The 21,199-nt window shown below is 45.9% G+C and overlaps 2 protein-coding genes across 2 annotated transcripts in view; one reads left to right on the forward strand and one right to left on the reverse strand.

Annotated features, from left to right (window-relative positions):
* Window positions 1-21,199, reverse strand: part of LOC119951768 (zinc finger protein 721-like) — a 290,874-nt gene that overhangs the window by 227,329 nt on the left and 42,346 nt on the right. The window lies entirely within an intron of this gene.
* On the forward strand, window positions 476-1,543 carry LOC119951850 (zinc finger protein 271-like; the record flags this gene model as incomplete). The annotated part of the gene is made up of 1 exon (XM_038775228.1): window positions 476-1,543. A coding segment is annotated over one exon (822 nt), but the record flags the coding sequence as incomplete, so codon positions are not given.

A 21,199-nucleotide genomic window follows, 5' to 3' on the forward strand; every position in this document is an offset into this window, starting at 1 on the left:
TTTGAATCTAGAAGGAGAAATGTTTGGCTTTTCTGTCTGCTTCAAAAGATTTTAACCATCAGTGTGACTGGAAAAGCACCGAGACACACACATCCGAGTGAGAGTGTTCCAGAGCACTGACAGTGGAAAGAGCTTCAACCAGTTACACAGCCTGAAAAAACATCACACCATTCACAGCGGGGAGAGACCGTACACGTGTTCTGTGTGTGGACAAGGCTTCAACTGATCAACAAACCTGGAGAGACACGAGGACACCCCCACCCTGGAAAAACCATGGAAATGTAGAGACTGTGGGAAGGGGTTCAGGGCTCCATCTCAGCTGGAAGCTCATCGACGCATTCACACTGGGGAGAGGCCATTCACCTGCTTTGTGTGTAGGAAGGGATTCATTCAGTTATCCGCCCTGCGGACACACCAGCAAGTTCACACTGGGGAGAGGCCGTTCACCTGCTCTGTGTGTGGGAAGGGATTCACTCGGTTATCCAACCTGCAGTCACACCAGCAAACTCACACTGGGGAGAGGCCGTTCACCTGCTCTCAGTGTGGGAAGGGATTCACTCAGTTAGGCAACCTGCGGATACATCAGCGAGTTCACACTGGGGAGAGGCCATTCACCTGCTCTCAGTGTGAGAAGGGATTCACTACTTCATCGAGCTTCCTGAAACACCAGCGAGTTCACACTGGGGAGAGGCCGTTCACCTGCTCTCAGTGTGAGAAGGGATTCATGACTTCGTTGAACCTGCTGACACACCAGCGAGTTCACACTGGGGAGAGGCCGTTTACTTGCTCTCAGTGTGAGAAGAGATTCACTGTTTTAAGGAGCCTGCGGATTCACCAGCGAGTTCACACTGGGGAGAAGCCGTTCACCTGCTCTCAGTGTGAGAAGAGATTCACTCAATCATCTGACCTGCAGAAACACCAGCGAATTCACACTGGGGAGAGGCCGTTCACCTGCTCTCAGTGTGAGAAGGGATTTGCTCAATTATCCAACCTGCGGATACATCAGCGGGTACACACTGGGGAGAGGCCGTTTACCTGCTCTCAGTGTGAGAAGGGATTCACTCAATCATCCCAGCTGCAGAGACACCAGCGAGTTCACACAGGGGAGAGGCCATTCATCTGCTCTCAGCGTGAGAAGGGATTCACTCGATTATCCCACCTGCAGAGACACCAGCGAGTTCACACAGGGGAGAAGCCGTTCATGTGCTCTCAGTGTGAGAAGGGATTCACTCGGTTATCCCACCTGCGGATACACCAGCGTGTTCACACTGGGGAGAAGGCATTAACCTGCTCTTAGTGAGAGAAGGGATTCAGATATTCATACACCCTGCGGGAACACTAGTGAGTTCACACCTGGAAGAAGCCATTCACCTGCTCTGAGCAGGGGAGACATTCAATGATCCATCCCAACTACGGAGACACTAGCGAGTTAATCCTGGGGAGAGATCATTCATCTGCTCTCAATGTGGGGCAGGGTTTTGTGATTCATCCCACCTGTTGTGACTCCAACAAGTTCACAATAAATTCCAGATGTTGGCTCCGTTGTTATTGTTTCTGCTCTCACTGACATCCAGGACTGCATTTTGTTCATTCTAACATCTGGTGAATGGTGACGATTGGAGGGTTTCTTTCTGCTGGACTGGCCGGTCTAACACCTCTGCCTCCGGTGGGCTGACCATTTTTGAGCCTCGTTGCGATTACTTGGTTCCAAGTTTGACGAGGAGCACAGAATGAAAAGGTGTTTGCATGTTGGAAGATATTTAGTTCCCAAAGCAGCCACGTTGCCATGATGATGGGCTGTGGTGGTTACAGGGTTCTTTTGTCTAATTTATCTGGGTGTTTCTCGCAGAAGGAAACTGTCATGGTGTGAGACAGTTGTCTGGGGTAGATTGGGAAGTTACAATAAACATATCACTGAAAGTGGCAACGCAGGTGGATAAGGTCGCTGAGAAGGCTGACGGCATGCTTGTCTTCATTGGTCGGGGCATTGAGTATAAAAATTGGCAAGTCATGCTGCAGCTGTACAGAACCTTAGTTAGGCCACACGTGGAATATTGCCGACAATTCTGATCACCACATTACCAAAAGGATGGGGAGGCTTTGGAGAGAGTACAGAGGAGGTTTACCAGGATGTTGCGTGGCCTGGAGGGTATTAGCTGTCAGGAGAGTTTTGATAAACTCGGATTGTTTTCACTCGAGCGACGGAGGTTGAGGGACAGCCTGATAAAGGTTTACAAAGTTATGAGTGGCATGGACAGAGTGGATAGGCAGAAGCTTTTTCCCAGGTTGGAAAAGTCAATTACCAGGTGACATAGGTTTAAGGTGCGAGGGGCAAAGTTTTTAAAAACATTTTATTGAGGCATTTATGCTTTTATAACAATAAGCGATACAAATACAAATGTAAAGATAGTTCAGTGCGTAAACATCCCTCCATCTCCCACTGCTCCCGCTTCCTCTAGACACAAAACAGCCTAACTTTCCCCCCTATCCCATCACCCCCCTCCCCTTTATTGCCTCTGCCGACAGTTTAGTTTTCTCTGAAGAAGTCAATAAATGGCTGGAGAGAAGGGAGAGAGACAGTCCAGTCAGTAACAAAAATAAGTAATGAAATTGAGTTCAGACACGATCTGCATGAACTGACACCACTTTGTCCACAGATTGACAAGGTAATCACTGAACTTGAATCAATGTTATTCACTTTTGGAATTAAATGAATTAAGGGTCAGATTAACTATATCAACCCCAGTATCAGTTACGTCTGTTTAATACAGAACAGGGTTAAATCCAGTGTCCAATATTAGACGTCTCTGTGGCTGTTGGATGCCTGGTTCCACTGTGCAGCTGACAAGCCCACAGCTTCAGTGAACTGGTCTACTCAGGGTCTGTTTCTGAACCCTCATCACAACATATTACCTGGTTAGCTATTTATATATGGTCATCATGGTTGAACAGCTCACACAAAGCTCAACCAGAAACTATGGTTCTTCCCTTCTCGCACCTGCCCCCCCCCCCCCCCCCACCCCCCAACCCCAGGGGCTACCGGATAAGGTGGAGTCGGGAGTAGGAGTAAGGGAGGGAAGGTTTCAGAGATCTACAAGGAACTGATGGAGTGGGAGGGAGCCCCGAGGGAGGTGAAGCAAAAGTGGGAAGAAGAACTGGGTGGGGAGTTGGAGGCCGGATTATGGGAGGAAGCCCTGAGGCGAGTCAATGCATCCTCGTCCTGTGCCAGGCTCAGCCTAATACAATTCAAGGTGGTTCATAGAGCGCACAGGACGGGGGTGCAGATCAGCAGATTCTTTGAGGGGGTGGAAGACAGTTGTAGGTGCTGTGTGGGGGGACCTGTGAACCATGTTTATTTGTTCTGGGCATGTCCGAGGCTGAGAGGTTTCTGGCAGGGGTTTGCTGACCTCATGTCAGAAGTATTAAAGGCGAAGGTGGTACCGAGTCCAGAGGTGGCGATCTTTGACGTGTGGGAAGATCCGGGAGCCCAGGGGGTGGGAGAGGCCGATGTTCTGGCCTTTGCCTCTCTGGAGGCTCAGAGACGGATCCTACTGGGATCTAAACCCCTGAAGTTGGGGTTATGGGTTAGTGACATGACGGGGTTTCTCAGACTCGAGAAAATCAAGTTCACCTTGAGGGGATCGTTACAGGGGTTTGCCGCTCATTGACTTCTTCAAGAAAAATTAAGCTGTGAGCAGGGGTGGGGGTGTGGGGGACGGGGCATGGGGGTTTGAGTGAGGTTAGGAACACCAGTGGAAAGGGGGGCTGGGGAAGGAGGTCCTGTTTGTGTAAGTCATGTTGGCTGGGGTATGTTACTGAATGGGTGTCTTGTTTTGTTCCTTTTGACACCTGATGGTTAAAATTGTTACAATTATAAATACCTTAATAAAATATTTTCTAAAAAAAAGAAACTATGGTTCTTCTTTCTACTGATTCCAGCTCCGACAAGGGGTCACAGCATCTCCAGCCCTCAGCTCAGTTACTGGGCTGTCATTGACATGAGAAACAGAAAGACAGCAAGTTGCCTGAGGATTAAATGGGAAGTTGAAACTTGTGGCTCTAAACCAACTGTGCAAGATCTCTGTCAAGATTAGTAATTTTAAAAATAAATTGTAAACCCAGTGAACAAATTAATGAGTCATAAGACAAAAACTTCAGGTTTTATGACTTTTCCTGCAACATACAAACTAGAAACAACACTGCCTAAACACTATTTTTATAAAGAACGTATTCATTAAACTATAAATAGAACTTTGCCCGTTTACTTTGAACACAATCAAAAATCGCACTCCATGGTAACATCACTGAAGTTGTCACTCAATTCCCCTGGAACCAGTCCAATGTGACTCTTCGTTCCTGTGTTTACTTCCATTCTATTCCTTTGCCTGACTGGCAATCCTTAACCCCAGAAGTGTCTTGCAGTGATGGTTCTCCTGATGATATTCAGGTCCTGATATAATAATAATCTTAATTGTCACAAGTAGGCTTACATTAACACTGCAATGAAGTTACCGGGAAAAGCCCCAAGTCGCCACATTCCGGCGCCTGTTTGGGTATAGAGGGAGAATTCAGAATGTCCAAATTACCTAGCAGCACATCTTTCGGGACTTGTGGGAGGAAACCCACACAGACATGGGGAGAACGTGTAGACTCCGCACAGACCCTGACCCAAGCCGGGAATCGAACCTGGCACCCTGGTGCTGTAAAGCAACAGTGCTAACCACCATGCCGCTCATAACCAAGTGACTCTTCCAAATCCTGAAGTCTTTTTTTCTGCAAATCATCATCTAATATCTTGTAAAAGGTATTCACAAATGGAAATTAAGAACAGACAATTCTAGTTCCTGTGAAACATTCTTTCCTCAAAAGCTGTAAATCGCCATCCAACACACTCTCCCTCCATCTCACTCTGCTGTATCTAATATTCACCCTCCCAATTCTCTAAAGGTGCTGATTCAAGCTGATTGACAGATCCATGCTCACTGCTTCCTATACTGGACAGAGGTCTGAAATTCTCCATGCAGACTGCCAGACACAAATATATTTTTTATAATTATATAAAACTAAAAAGAGTGGCTAAAGTAAACATTGGTCCGTTAGAGGATGAGAGTGGTCATTTAGTTATGGGATATGATGAAATGGCGGAGGCATTGAACAAATATTTTGTATCGGTCTTCACAGTGGAGGACACTAATAACATGCCAGCAATTGACCGAGAGAAGAAGGTAGGTGAGGACCTGGAAACCATTACTATCACGAAAGAGCAAGTGTTGGGCAAGCTAATGGAGCTCAGGATAAATAAGTCTCCTGGCCCTGATGGAATGCATCCCAGGGTACTGAAAGAGATGGCTGGAGTAATAGCAGATGCACTGGCGGTAATTTTCCAAAATTCGCTGAACGCTGGGGCAAAATGTGACGCCACTGTTTAAAAAGGGAAGAAGACAAAAGATGGGGAATCATAGACCGGTTAGCTTAACCTCTGTCGTGGGAAAGATGCTTGAGTCTATTATCAAGAAAGAGATGGGAGGGCACCTCGATAGAAATTGTCCCATTGGACGGACGCAGCATGGATTCATGAAGGGCAGGTCATGCTTGACGAATCTCTTGGAATTCTATGAAGACATTTCGAGCAAGGTAGATAAAGGGGACCCAGTGGATGTGGTGTACCTAGATTTCCAAAAGGCCTTTGACAAGGCAGCGCACAAGAGGCTGCTGCATAAGATAAAGATGCATGGTGTTAAGGGTAGAGTACTAGCATGGATAGGGGATTGGTTGTCTAACAGGAAACCTAGAGTGGGAATAAATGAGTGCTATTCTGGCTGGCAATCAGTGATGAGTGGTGTGCCTCACGGATCGGTGTTGGGATCACAATTATTTACAATTTATATAGACGATTTGGAGTTGGGAACTACGTGTAAGGTATCCAAGTTTGCAGATGACTCGAAGGTGTGTGGCAGAGCCAAGTGTACTGAGGACTGTAAAACCTTACAGAGGAACATTGTCACATTGAGTGAGTGGGCAAAGGTCTGGCAGATGGAGTATAATGTCAATAAGTGTGAAGTCATGCATTTTGGTAGGAATAACAATAGAATGGATTATTACTTAAATGGTAAAAAGCTGCAGCATGCTGCTATGCAGAGGGACCTGGGTGTACTTGTGCATGAGTCACAGAAGGTTGGTCTGCAGGTGCAACAAGTAATTAGGAAGGCAAATGGAATTTTGTCCTTCGTTGCGATGGGGATTGAGTTTAAAAGTAGAGAGGTAATGTTGCAGTTGTACAAGGTGCTGGTGAGGCCACATCTGGAGTACTGTGTGCAGTTTTGGTCTCCACACTTGAGAAAGGATGTGCTAGAACTAGAGGGGATGCAGAGGAGGTTCACTAGGCTGATTCCGGAGTCGAGGGGGTTATCGTATGAGGAGAGGCTGAGTAGATTGGGATTATATTCACTGGAATTCAGAAGGTTGAGGGGGGATCTAATAGAAACATATAAAATTTTGAAGGGAATGGATAAGATAGAAGTAGAAAGGGTGTTTCCACTGGTAGGTGAAAGTAGGACAAGAGGGCATAGCCTCAAGATTAGGGGGAGCAGATTTAGGACTGAATCAAGGAGGAACTTCTTCACTCAGAGGGTGGTTAAAGTATGGAATTCCCTACCGAAAGGAGTAGTGGATGCTACTCCATTGAATATATTTAAAGATAGGGTAGATGTTTTTTTGAAAAATAAAGGAATTACGGAATATGGCGAGAATGCAGGTAAGTTGTTCTGAGACCACGAAAAGATCAACCATGATCTTATAGAATGGCGGACCAGGCTCGAAGGGCCGGACGGTCTACTTCTGCTCCTAGTTCTTATATGTCTATATTACTGAACTCAAAATGTGTGCAACATACAGACTAGATTCACTTCCTTTCTCTTCAGTTGCTGGAAGTCACCAATGTCCCCTCAGCATGAGAAAAGAAATGGAAAGATAAAGTATACTTGGAGAGGCTGCTGCCTCTTGTGGGGCATTCCAGAACGAGAGGCTTACGATAAGTGGGAGCAAATTCAAAACAGTTTTAAATTTAAAATAAATTCAGTGTACCCAATTATTATTTTTTTTACAATTAAGGTGCAATTTAGTGTGGCCAATCCACCTACTCTGCACATCTTTGGGTTGTGGGAACGAAACCTACACAGACACAGGGAGAAAGTGCAAATTCCAGACAGTATGTGGAGATGTCGGCGTTGGACTGGGGTGAGCACAGTAAGAAGTCTTACAATATCAGGGTTCACCTGAGGAAGGAGCAGGGCTCCGAAAGTTCGTGTTTGAAATAAATCCGTTGCACTTTAACCTGGTGTTGTAAGACTTCTTACTGTGCACACAGACAGTAACCCAGGGCCGGGATTGAACCCAAGTCCTCAGCGCTGCAGATAGCAGTGCTAACCACTGACCACATGCTGCCCTATTACATAGAATTTACAGCGCAGAAGGAGGCCATTCGGCCCATCGAGTCTGCACCGGCTCCTGGAAAGAGCACCCAACCCAAGGTTAACACCTCCACCCTATCCTCATAACCCAGTAACCCCACCCAACACTAAGGGCAATTTTGGAAACTAAGGGCAATTTAGCATGGCCAATCCACCTAACCTGCACATCTTTGGACTGTGGGAGGAAATCGGAGCACCCGGAGGAAACCCACGCACACACGGGGAAGATGTGCAGACTCCACACAGACAGTGACCCAAGCCGGGAATCGAACCTGGGACCCTGGAGCTGTGAAGCGATTGTGCTATGCACAATGCTACCGTGCTGCCCAAACAGAGTCAAAACAGAGTTGAGGAGAAACTGCTTCTTCCAAAGGGCTGTGAATCTGTGGAATTCACGACCCCAGAGTGCGGTGGAGTTGGGACACTGAGTAAATTTAGGGAGGAGTTGGACAGATTTTTAATCGGGTTGAAGGGTTATACTCAATGGGCCAAATGGCCTAATTCTGCTCCTATATCTGATGACCTTCTGAAAGGGGGAGACATTGATTTGCTCCCAGATGTTGCCCAGAGGAGGAAGTTTGAGTCTGAAACTCATTGTCCAACCTCCACATTGTGACATCACAAAGGAGCTCGTCCTCTAAATCAGTCAATAGGAATAAATCCGTTCCGCAGTGACGCCATGCATTTGAGCGCACCCGCGCGGTGCGCGGACACGGGAGTCCCGCCCCCGCCCTTTGTTTCCCTCCCCCAGCACATTGTCAAGACGGTTTCCAAGCTGACAGTCCCGACCGTTGGTGACCTCCCCCTCCCATGACCTGGGACTGCGCATGTCCAAGGGGAGGAGAAGTTGCGCATGTGCCGGGGAGCTCACTTCTGCTGACCATACTGCTGAGGTATTGACCAATGGGAAGATAGGAAAACCGGAAGGACTATTTTCCTCCGCCAATCAGAGCTCCCCCATTGTCTCAACGAGGAAGCTGGACATGGAGGTTTGTGCCGAGCAAAACTGTTGTTCCTCCAGCCCTGAGTGAGCTTGAGCTGCACACAGACTGAACCGTCCTCCTGTCTCCAACATTTGTGAGTAAAACACTTTCTTTTCTCCCCCTTTCCATTTCTTTTCTCATTCTGACCTTCAATTGGTCACTTGCAGCAACTGAAAGGAAAGGAAGTGAATCCAGGGAGGGTGCAGACTCTGGAAAGCTTGGCCCAGGTCTCTCTCTCTCTTAAAGACATTGACATCCTTTGCTCCCTCAGCTTGACACATTTCTTTGTCTGGCTAAAAGGATGGTCTCTTTCCCAATGTTCACAATTAAAGGGCTGGTTTCCCCAGGAGATGGCTGACATTTAAGGACAAATGCAACCCAGCCAATTGTCGCCCTTTCAGTCTACTCTCTATCATCAGCAAAGTGATGGAAGGAGTCGTGAATAGTGCCATCAAGTGGTACTTACTCAGCAATAACCTGCTCACGGATGCTCAGTTTGGGTTCCGCCAGGGCCACTCAGCTCCTGACCTCGTTGCAGTCTGGGTTGAAACATGGACATGAATGCCAGAGGTGAGGTGGGAGTGACTTCCCTTGACGCCGAGGCAGCATTTGACCGAGTATGGCAACCACGAGCCCCAGCTAAACTGTAATCGGACAGATATGTCCAGTGTTATATGGAATATATTAGATATATTATTGATGGTTTTACATAAAATACATGGATTATTAGTTCTAGTTTTGTAAATAGTACTATACCTACCTTATATATTACATGTCATACAGTCATTGCAGCACTGACAGAATCCATTTGGCAACTCGAATCAATGCTGACTCTGTACAGCAATACAATCAGTCTCAATCCCCCTCTATATCTCTGTTCACCTGATTTTCTTCAATTTCATTTTGAATTATTGATCATCTCGACTTCCACAATCATTGTGGGCAGTGAGTTCCTCGACATGATCACTCTGTGACTAAATAAAATACTTCCTCAGAATCACCCCATCTCTAATCAGCAAATATACTCAGATGGAGAGTTTCTGCTCTTGTACAGGTTGTAATGAGTTTAGATTTGTTGATCAGCATCAATCAGCACCTTCATGAGGATTGGGAGGGAAAGGAAGTGAATCCAGTCTGTATATTACATACATTTTTCGTCCAGTAACATAGACATATATCTGTCTGGCAGCCTGCATGAAGATTTTCAGGTCTCTGTGTCCAGGACAGGAAGCAGTGAGCATGGATCTGTCAATCAGCCTGAATCAGCACCTTCAGGAGAATTGGGAGGGTGAATATCAGATACAGCAGAGTGAGAATGGAGGGACAGTGTGTGGGATGGGAATTTGGGGGAACGACAGAGAGAAAAGAATGCTCAATAGAAACTAGAATTGTCTGTTCTGAATTTCTATCCTGTACTGACAGTGATGACTTTTGTAAAATCTTTTTGCAGGAAGTTCGAACGAGAGGAGTTTGAGGTGGATATCTCAAACTAAATATCACGTCAAGAACTGACAGAGTCACTCAATTCTTGGGAACCGAATATCATCGGCCTTTGAATCTCGAAGGAGAAATGTTTGTCTATTCTGTCTGCTTCAAGAGATTTTAAAAATCAGTGTGACTGGAAAAGCCACCGAGACACACGCACCCGTGTGAGACTGTTACAGAGCATTGAGTGTGGAAAGAGCTATAACCAGTTACACAGCCTGAAAAAACATCACACCGTTCACAGCAAAGAGACTGTACACGTGTCCTGTGTGCGGACGAGGTTTCAACTGATCATCCATCGTGGTGAGACGCAAGATCACTCGGACCATGGAGAAACCATGGAAATGTGAGGACTGTGGGAAGGGATTCAAAGGCCCGTACGGGCTGGAAAGGCATCAACGCAGTCACACGGGAGAGAAGCCGTTCACCTGCTCGGTATGTGGGAAGGGATTCACAGCCCCACATGAGCTGGAAAGGCATCAACGGAGTCACACTGGAGAGAAGCCGTTCACCTGCTCTCAGTGTGAAAAGGGATTCACTGATATCGGCAACCTGCGGAGACACGAGCGAGTTCACACTGGGGAGAGGCCGTTCTCCTGTTCGGACTGTGGGAAGGAATTCACTCGGTTATCCCACCTGCAGAGACACCACCGAGTTCACACTGGGGAGAGTCCGTTCACCTGCACTGTGTGTGGGAAGGGATTCACTCAGTTATCCAACCTACTGGTCCACAATCGAGTTCATACCGGGGAGAGGCCATTCACCTGCACTGTGTGTGATAAGGGATTCACTCGGGTAGCCCACCTGAAGACACACCAGCGAGTTCACACTGGGGAGAGACCATACACCTGCACTGTGTGTGGGAAGGGATTCAGTCAGTTATCCAGCCTGCTGAGCCACAATGTCACTCACACCAATGAGAGACCCTTTAAATGCTCTGACTGTGGGAATGGGTTTAAAAGCTCTCAGGTACTGATGATTCACCAGCGCATTCACTCTGAGGAGAGACCGTTCAGCTGCTCTCACTGTGCAAAGAGGTTTAGAACCTCATCCAACCTGATGAAACACGAGCGAGGTCACACCTAACAATGAAGCAGAATACCCAGAGGCCTTGTTCATCGTGGCCGGGGACTTCAACCAGGCCAACCTCGAGTGTACAGCCAAAATTCCACCAGCTCATCTCCTGTCCCAACAGGGGCCCCAACATCCTTGACCACTGCTACACAAACATCAAGGACGCATCTCGATCCATCTCCTGACTGCACTTCGGAAAATCGGACCACAAGATGGTGCTCCTTCTCCTGGCATACAAGCAGAAACTGAACGGGAGAATCCGGTTAAGAAGGTTGTGCAATGCTGGTCGCGGCAAAGGAAGAGCTCCTACGCGACTGCTTGGAGTCAGTGGACTGGTCCATATTCAAGAACTCAGCAGCCAACCTAAACAAGTTTGCCAGCACCGTCACAGACTTCATCAGTAAGTGTGGAGAAGATTGTGTGTCAAAGAAGGTAGTACGTACGTTACCCAACCAGAAACCGTGGTTTAATCAGGTGATTCACTTCGTACTGAAGGCCAGGTCTGAGGCATTCAAGACAGGCGACCCTGACCTATACAAGAAATCTAGGTACGACCTCCACAAAGCCAACAGAGACGTCAAGAAACAATACCAGACTAAGCTAGAGTCACAGACTAATGACATGGACTCTCGTCGGTTGTGGCAAGGCTTCAACAACATAACGAGCTGCAAAGCCGAGAAGAATCTTTGGCAACAGGGCACCCCTCCCCGACAAATTCAATGCATTCTATGTTCACTTCAACAGGAAACCAACAAACCTTTGTCAACTGCCCCAGCAACCTTGGAGACACAAACCTGTGACATATCAACCGTCACAGCCTCCAAAGTCAGATCGGCCTTCTTGAAAGTGAACCCTTGGTAAGCGGCAGGTCCTGACAGGATCCCTGGTCGTGCACCCAGATACTGTGAGGACCAACTGACGGATGTCTTTCCGGACATCCTTAACCTCTCCCTACTCCGTTCTGAGATTCCCACCTGCTTCAAGAAGACCACCATCCATACCGGTGCCAAAGGAGAACCGGGCAACGTGCCTCAACGACTACCATCCGGTGGCCTTGGCATCGATCATTATGATGAGCTTCGAGAGGTTGGCCATGAGACACGTCAACTCCAGAGTGCCTTGATCCACTGCAATTCGCATCCCACCGCAACCGGTCCACCGCAGACGCCATGGCCCTACCTGTCCCCCGCAGACACCATGGCCCTACCTGTCCCCCGCAGACGCCATGGCCCTACCTGTCCACCGCAGACGCCATGGCCCTACCTGTCCACCGCAGACGCCACCGCCATCTCCCTGGCCCAACACTCATTCCTGGAGCATCTCGAAAACAAGGACTCCTATGTCAGACTCCTATTCATTAACTACAGCTCTGCCTTCAACTCCATAATCCCAGCCAAGCTCATGTCAAAACCTAGGACTTGGTTCCTCCCCCTGCAACTGGATCATCGACTTCCTGATACATAAACCACAATCAGTAAGGATAAACAACAATGCCTCCTCCTTTGCGATAGTCCTCAATACCGGGGCCCCACAAGGCTGTGTACTTAGCTCCCTACAATATTTCCCAGACACACATGACTATGTGGCAAAATTTGTCTCCACCTCCATGTTTGCCGATGACACGACTGCAGTGGGTCAGATCTCAAACAACGATGAGTCAGAGTACAGGAGGGAGAGAGAGAACCTAGTGGCGTGGTGTAATGACAACAATCTCCTTCAATGTCAGCAAAACTAAGGAGCTGGTCATTTACTTCAGGAAGCAAAGTATCTTACACACCCCTGTCTGCAGCACAGCTTGGTATGGCAACTGCTCAGCCCAAGACCGTAAGAAACTACAGAGAGTCGTGAACACTGCCCAGTCCTTCACACAAACCTGCCTCCCATCCATTGACTCTGTCATGGCTGATATGTTCCCAGTGCCCCATTCTATCCCTGCAGCCCTGCAATTTAGTTCCCTCAAATATCAATCCAATTTCCGTTTGAAATCCTCTCGTCTTCATTTCCACACAACACCTCCCCTTCACAGGTGGCGAGTTCTAGTTCATTACCATTCGCCGCATCAAACTATTTCCCCACCCCCCCGCCCCTCCAACTCGATTTTCAAATTTGCTGATGACACCAACGTAGTGGGTCGGATCTCAAACAATGACGAGACAGAGTACAGGAATGAGATAGAGAATCTTGGTGAACTGGTGCGACGACCATAATCTCTCCCTCAATGTCAACAAAACGAAGGAGATTGTCAGCGACTTCAGGAAGCGCAGTGGAGAACATGCCCCTGTCTACATCAATAGGAATGAAGTAGAAAGGGTCGGGAACTTCAAGTTTTTAGGTGTCCATATCACCAACAACCTGCCCTGATCCCCCCCCATGCCGACACTATAGTTAAGAAAGACCACCAACGACTCTACTTTCTCAGAAGACTAAGGAAATTTGTCATGTCAGCTACGACTCTCACCAACATTTACAGATGCACCATAGAAAGCATTCTTTATGGTTGTATCACAGCGTGGTATAGATCCTGCTCGGCCTAAGACTGCAAGAAATTACAAAAGGTCGTGAATGTAGCCAAATCCATCACGCAAACCAGCCTCTCATCCATTGACTCTGTCTACAATTCCTGCTGTCTCGGAAAGGCAGCCAGCATAATTAAGGACCCCACGCATCTTGGACATACTTTCTTCCACCTTCTTCCGTCAGGAAAAAGATACAAAAGTTTGAGGTCACGTACCAACCGACTCAAGACAGCTTCTTCCCTCCTGCGATCAGACTTTGGACCTACCTCGTATTAAGTTGATCTTTTCTCTACACCCTAGCTATGACTGTAACATTATATTCTGCAGTCTCGCCTTCCTTTCCTATGTACGGTATGCGTTGTCTGTAAAGCATGCAAGAAACAATACTTTTCACTGTATACTAATACATGTGACAATAATAAACCAAATCAAATAAACCTGTCATAATCTTGTCCACCTCTCTCAAATCTCCCCTCGACCTCCTTTGCTCCAAGGTGAACAATCCCGGCCTGACCTGAACAAACAAACAGAATATGTTAATACCTGGGATCGGACGGGGATGTTTAATTTCTGTTTGAAAGATACTGGGAATATTGTCCTGGACAATAAATGATTGGAATGTTTACCTTGGGTGTGGTTGAATGGAATATATCAATCTGGTATCCACCTACGCTCTAGTGAAAGTCTGGAATGTGTAGTTGGGATGAATAAATTGATCACTTTCTCTTGGAAATATTAACATGCTTTTCAAAAACGATTAGAGGACCCAATTATTTTTTTCCAATTAAGGGGCAATTTAGCATGGCCAATCTACCTACCCTGCACATCTTTTGGGTTGTCAGGTGAGACCCACGCAGACACGGTGGGAGACACGGTGGGATGTGCAAACTCCTCACAGACAGTGACCTGGGGCCGGGATCGAACCCGGGTCTTCGGCACCATGAGGTAGCAGTGCTAACCACTGTGCCGCCCAGATATATTTACACCCTGGCCAATGAACTTTGTTTTTCAGAAACCCACATTTGAAAGCCTGGCCACAACATGAAATATCAGCACCGTAACAGGGCAGATCAGAAAGACAGACACTCACTTTGATATTTTCATCAGAGCATCTGAGAGTTAAGTATATGTGACATGATTTTGGGGTCCCGGTGTGAGTGTGCAGTTGTGATTTGTTACATGTGAAAAATAACAAGCAAAAATTTATGGTGAAATGGACCGAAGACCGGGTCCCAAACACACACAGCTACTGGAGACACAGCAGGAGATGAAATGGTTAATGTAGCCAGGGGATTCAGACACCATTGTGACATCATCAAGACATTGACACACACTCCAGAGAGAAACTGACTTTAAAACAATCCGGATAGAATTAAACACACTGGACATGGGCAAAGTGGGAGTGAAATTAAAGTGATAATGGGACAATGAAGGGCTTGGGATAAATAATACTGAGTAAGAACTGTCCACAAAGAGAGAGCTGGAGAATCTTTTACATCCATGTTTGATCTGTTCCTTGAAGCATCTTTCCTAATGTACCAGTAGCCTAGAACTCACAGTGTTCCATCAGGAGAAGAAAAGATGGAGATGTTACCCCAGGCGGAACCAGAACAGAAATGGGAAAATAAAAAAGTGACATTGAGTGAGGGGTCAGAAAGACTCCTCCCCCACCCTCTTGCTGTGGACTGTAAGATTCCTGGGGGACTCCCTGCTTCAGGTTTTCTTGCTAATTAGTAAACATTAAATTAAATTCTATGACTGCCTGTGGATTTATTTTGAATTTGATTGTTACACTTCTCCTGTTTTTATTCCTGTTGTGATTACGCTCTGGGTAAGGATGGTTGACAGGTGACAGGATGGGAAATTGTGGTTTGGGTCTTCACTGACCAAATGTTTTATTGATCTGAAAGGTGTAAAAGGGACCAAACTCCAGCAGAAATCGAGCAGAGCTGAGAACAGACGACTTGCTGTGTGGGAACAGGGAGATAAACAGCTCCCAGAGGACAGAGAAAACGAGTGCCTAGAATCCTAGACAACACCTGGGTGTCAAGGCCACCATGTTTTCACTGCTTGGCATGGGAATGCTGACTCCCTGTACCGGGGACGGAGCGTGGGGAAGACAATTGTTTGAGAGTTTGATGTGGCTTGGGCGGGTACAGATGGTTCAATGACAGGTTTTGTAATTGGTCCATGTGTAAGGAATCTTTTTTAAATCCTTGTCTGATCCATGTGTCCCTTCCTATTAGTGTCTTGCTGGCTGCTGCACCATTGCAGATTCTGGGTTTGAACTACAGACTTTGGCAACCCCCCGGCTGCAAGCTGTTAGTTGGACTGACCAAAGGGATTCACGTCTGTGCTGTATGGTAGGGTCCGTGATGTCATTTTGATGGACTTGGCCAGCAGTCAATCAGTTCTTCTAAAATTCCGAGATTTACTTCATTCTGATTGGTGGAACCTTTCAGAAACTTCTGAAGGGAATGCTAGGAGAAGAAGCAATCTCCATTTTAAATCACTTTTATTTAGACCCAGAAGGCAGCACACAGCAAGTCTGGACTCTCTCTATTACCCCTCTGTCTGGTGATTTAAAATGCTTCCAGCCAGCCAGGAATATTGATAAGTCTGCGAGACCTGATATTCGCCATCCCAGAATGTTGAAAGAGGTTGCTATAGAGATTACGGATACATCGGTGATCATCTTCCACAATTCTATAGATTCTGGAATGGTTCCTGCAGATTGAAAGGCAGCAAATGTCACCCCACTGTTCAGGGAGGGAGAGAGAAAACAGTGAACTACAAACCTGTTAGCCTGACATCAGTATTGGGAAAATGCCAGAATATTATAAAGGATGTGATAAATGGACACCTCGATAATAATAATTAACATGGATTTACAATATGGAGATGCCGGCGTTGAACTGGGGTGGGCACAGTAAGAAGTCTTACAACACCAGGTTAAAGTCCAACATGTTTGTTTCGAATCACTAGCTTTCGGAGCACAGCTCCTTCCTCAGGTGAAGGAGCTTTTTCCTCACCTGAGGAAGGAACTGCAGTCAGAAAGCTAGGATACAAAACAAACCTGTTGGATTTTAACCTGGTGTTGTAAGACTTCTTAACATGGATTTAGGAATAGGTAATCATGTTTGATGAACCTTTTGGAGTTTTTGAGCATATTATTAACAGAATTGATAAAGGGGAGTCTGTGGACGTGGCACACTTGGATTTTCAGAAGGTTTATGATAAACAGGTTAGTCAGCAAAATGAAAACACATGGGAGAGGAGGTAATATACTGGCACGGAGTGAGGATTGACTAACAGGCAGAAATCAGAGAGGAGGAATAAATGGGTCATTCTCACCGTGGCAGGTTGGGACTAGTGGGTACCACAAGGATCAGTACTTGGGTCCCAGCTGTTCACAGTTTATACAATGATTTGGATGTGGGGACTAAACGTAATATTACCAAGTTCACGGATGACACAAAGCTCGGTGGGAATGTGTGTTGTGAGGAAGATGTAAAACGGCTACAGGAGGATTTGGACAGACTCAGTGAGTGGGCAAGGACATGGCAGATGGAATATAATGTGGAAAAATGTAAGATTATCACTTTGGTCGAAGGAACATATGAGCAGAGTATTTCTGAAATGGTCAGAGATTAGAAAGTGTAGATGTACAAAGGGATCTGGGTGTCCTCATCAATAAGTCACTGAAGGCGAACATACAGGTGCAGCAAGTTATGAGGAAGGCTGATGGGATGTTGGCCTTTACCACAAGAGGATTTGAGTACAGGAGTAGTGAAGACTTGCTTCAATAGTATAGAACCTTGGTTAGACCACAGCTGGAGTACTGTGTGCCGTTTTACTGCCCTTACCTTAGGAAAGGTATTATTGCCACAGAGGGAGGGCAATGAAGGTTCACCAGACTTGTTCTGGGGATGGGAGGTGTTGTGTCCATAAAACCTCAGACACTTTGACCAGTTTATTAATCAAATGTTTTACCCAGATATCTTTATTGACCAGGTAAACAAAGGACAATGGAGTGTATAAATCACATAACTTTATTCCACAAGCAGTAAAACAGTTACCCTTAAATTATCCCACTAATTACAGGCCCAAGATTCTCAATAGTACCCGAGCCGATGGACTCATTCGAGCTGTGGGTTCGATTCTGTATCTCAATCTCCTCTGGGTTCTCTTCCGAGAAGATGGGTCTCGCCGCTGCTTCTTTCCGTCTCTGGTCAGTCGTCTCGATTACCTCTGCGTGGAGTCTTCACTGCTGGGCGGTCCGAGGGTTCGATCATTATACCATTTCTGTGCCCTTCCAGAATGTTCACTGACCCCAGCCGATGAGGTCACAGGGTGGGAGTGGCACCACCCAATGGAGTTACTAATGGCCACTCAGCAGGACACCGGGAATCTGTCCACCGGAGTCCATTTCCCGGTGCATTGTTTGTTATGTAACTTTGTCTATTCAAAACAATCAATCGATGAATAGAGCCAATTATCTCTTGATTGGTGATTGATAGAGCAGAGCAGCTCCAGACATGTGCTGGCAGCTTGTCGGAGTTCGGTGTATTCAGGCTGGTTGCTGGAGCTGCTGTGGCTCCATTTAAAATGGCCAATTTTTAATTTAAAGTGTCTGATTTTATCGAGTCTAAAATACAGCCCACTGCACATTTTACCAGAGGACTATCCTATGGTGAGACATTGGGGAAACTGGGCCTGTATTCACAGTTGTCTGTGCTAGATTGGGAAATTACAATAAAAGCTATGACGATAGACAGGCAATCACAAGTATTTGTGGAATTGTTACATATTTACAGAAAATATAGACTCCCTTAATAAACAAAAATCCAACAGAAGTTTTGCAACCGTGGCTGACAAGCAAAGCTAAAGATTGCATTAGATCAAAGGAAGAGGTTCATAAAGTGGCCAAAATCATAGTAAACCTGAGAATTAGGAACTTGGTCCTCCTTTGCTGAAAACCAAACCAAGAGACTGATACAGAAAGAGAAAATAGAATACGTGAGCAAACAGGCGAGAAACATAAAACGACAGGAAAAGCTTCTATAGGAATGTGTAAAGGAAAAGATTAGCAAAGACCAATGTGGGTCCATTCCAGGCAGAGACAGGAGAGTTTATAATGGGGAATAAGGAAATGGCAGAGAAACTAAACAATGTGTGTCTGTCTTCACGGAGGAAGATACAGAAATTTCCCCCAAACATGAGAATACCAAGGGACTGGTGAGAATGAGGAACTGAAAGAGATTGGTAATCGTGAAAAACTAGTACTGGAGAAATTAATGTGGTTAAAAATTAATAAATGTTTTTTTTTCATGTATGGAATGATCTGTCTGAACTGTATGTAGAACAATACATTTCACTGTACCTCGGTACACGTGGCAATAAAAAAATTAACCCAAAATGCCCAAAAGCTGATGCTCTACATCCCAGAGTGTTGAAAGAGGCGGCTGGAGAGATAGTGGATACATTGGTGATCATCTTTCAAAATTCTCTAGATTGGAAGGTGGTAAATGTAAGCCCGTTATTTAAGGAGGGAGAAAGAAAACAGGGAACCATAGACCACAGAGGATGGCAGGACTGTTCTATGAATAGAGATTGGGGAAACTGGGCCTGTATTCACTAGAGTTTTGAAGAATGAGAGGTGATCGGCACAGGCTCGAAGGGCCTGTTCCTGTGCTGTACTTGTCTTTGTCCTTTTATATCACCGAAACGTAAGATACTGAAAGGAATAGACAGGGTGGGTGCAGGTGAGATGTTTCCCCTGTTGGAGAGTCTGGAACCAGGGGACACAATGTCAAAATAAGGGGGAAGCCATTTCAGACCGGTCTCGGAGGAGACATTTCTTTACTCAGAGGGTTGTGAATCTTTGGAATTCTCTACCCCAGAGGGCTGTGGAAGCTCAGTCATTGAGTGTGTTTAAAGCAGAAACTGACAGATTTCTAAATACCAATAACACAAAGGGATATGGGGACAGTGTGGGGGAAAAAGCATTGAAGTGGATGATCAGCCATGATTGTATTGAATGGTGGAGCAGGCTTGACGGGCTGAATGGCCAACTCCTGCTCCTATGTTCCAATGATACAAAGATATGTAGGAAAGTAAATTGTGAAGAGGACATAATGAGGTTACAAAAGGATATAGATAGGTTAAGTGAGTGGGAAAAGATCTGCCCAATCGAATATTATGTGGGAAAATGTGACATTACCCAGTTTGGCAAAAAAGAATGAAAAAGCTTATTATCTAAATGGTGAGAGATTGCAGAACTCTGAGATTCAGAGGGATCTGGGTGTCCAAGAGCATGAATCACAAAAGGTGAGTATACAGGTACATTAAGTAATTAGGAAAGCTAATAGAATGTTATTGTTTACGGTGAGGGGAATTGAATACAAAAGTAGGGAGGTTATGCTTCAGTTATACAGGACATTGGTGAGACCACATCTGGAGCACTGTGTACAGTATTGCTCTCATTTAAGGAATGATGTCAATGTGTTGGAAGCAGTTCAGAGAAGGTTTACTGGAAGGTTTACCTGGAATTGGAGGCTGGTCTTATGAGGAATGATTGGACAGGCTGGGTTGGTGTCCGATGGAGTTTAGGTGACTTGATTGAAAATTGATACAAGATCCTGAGGGGCCTTGACAGGGTGGATGTGGAAAGGATGTTTCCTCTTGTGGGAGAATCTAGAAATTGGAGTCACTTTAAAAGTTAAAACTTGCCCATTTAAGGCAGAGGAGAACTTTTTCTCTCCAAGGATCTTTGGAACTCTCTTCCTCAAAGGGCAGTGGAAGCAGAGTTTTTGAATATTTTTCAGGCAGAGCTGGATACATTCTTGCCAAGTAAGAAGGTGAAAGGTTATCATGGGGTCAGCAGGGGTGTGGAGGTGAGGTTCAAGTCAGGTCAGCCGGTAACTTATTGAATGGTGGAGCAGGCTCGAGGGGCCGAGTGGCCTACTCCTGCTCCTAATTCATATGTTACCACATTCTTTATAATAGATTGTAGCATTTTCCCTGCAACTGATGTCAGGCTAATGGGTCTGTGGTTCCCCGTTTTCTCTCTCTCCTTAAATAGTGGGGTTACATTTACCACCTTCCAATCTGCAGGAACCATTCCAGAATCTATAGAATTTAAAAAGATGATCGCCAATGTATCCACTATCTCTGCAGCCGCCTCTTTCAACACTCTGGGATGTAGAGCATCAGTTTATGGGGATTTATTAACTTTCAATCCCATCTATTTCTCCAGTGCTACTTTTTCACTAATACGAATCTCTTTCAGTTCCTCGTGCTCACTGGTCCCTTGGTTCTCTTGTGTTTTTGGGACAATTTCTGTATCTTCCTCCGTGAAGACAGACACACATTGTTTAGTTTCTCTGCCATTTCCTTATTCCCCATTATAAACTCTCCTGTCTCCTGGAATGGACCCACATTGGTCTTTGCTAATCTTTCCCTTTTCACATTCCTATAGGAGCTTTTCCAGCCGGTTTTTATATTTCTCCCCAGTTTGCTCTCATATTCTATTTTCTCTTGATCAGTTTCTTGGTGCTCCTTTGCTGAATTCTAAAACAAGTTCCCAATCCTCAGGCTTACAGCCATTTGGGCCACTTTATTAGCCTTTTCCTTTGATCTAATGGAATCTTTAGCTTTTCTTCTTCGCCAC

This window comes from Scyliorhinus canicula, chromosome 17 (genome assembly GCF_902713615.1).
Source record: "Scyliorhinus canicula chromosome 17, sScyCan1.1, whole genome shotgun sequence".
NCBI lineage: Eukaryota > Metazoa > Chordata > Chondrichthyes > Carcharhiniformes > Scyliorhinidae > Scyliorhinus > Scyliorhinus canicula.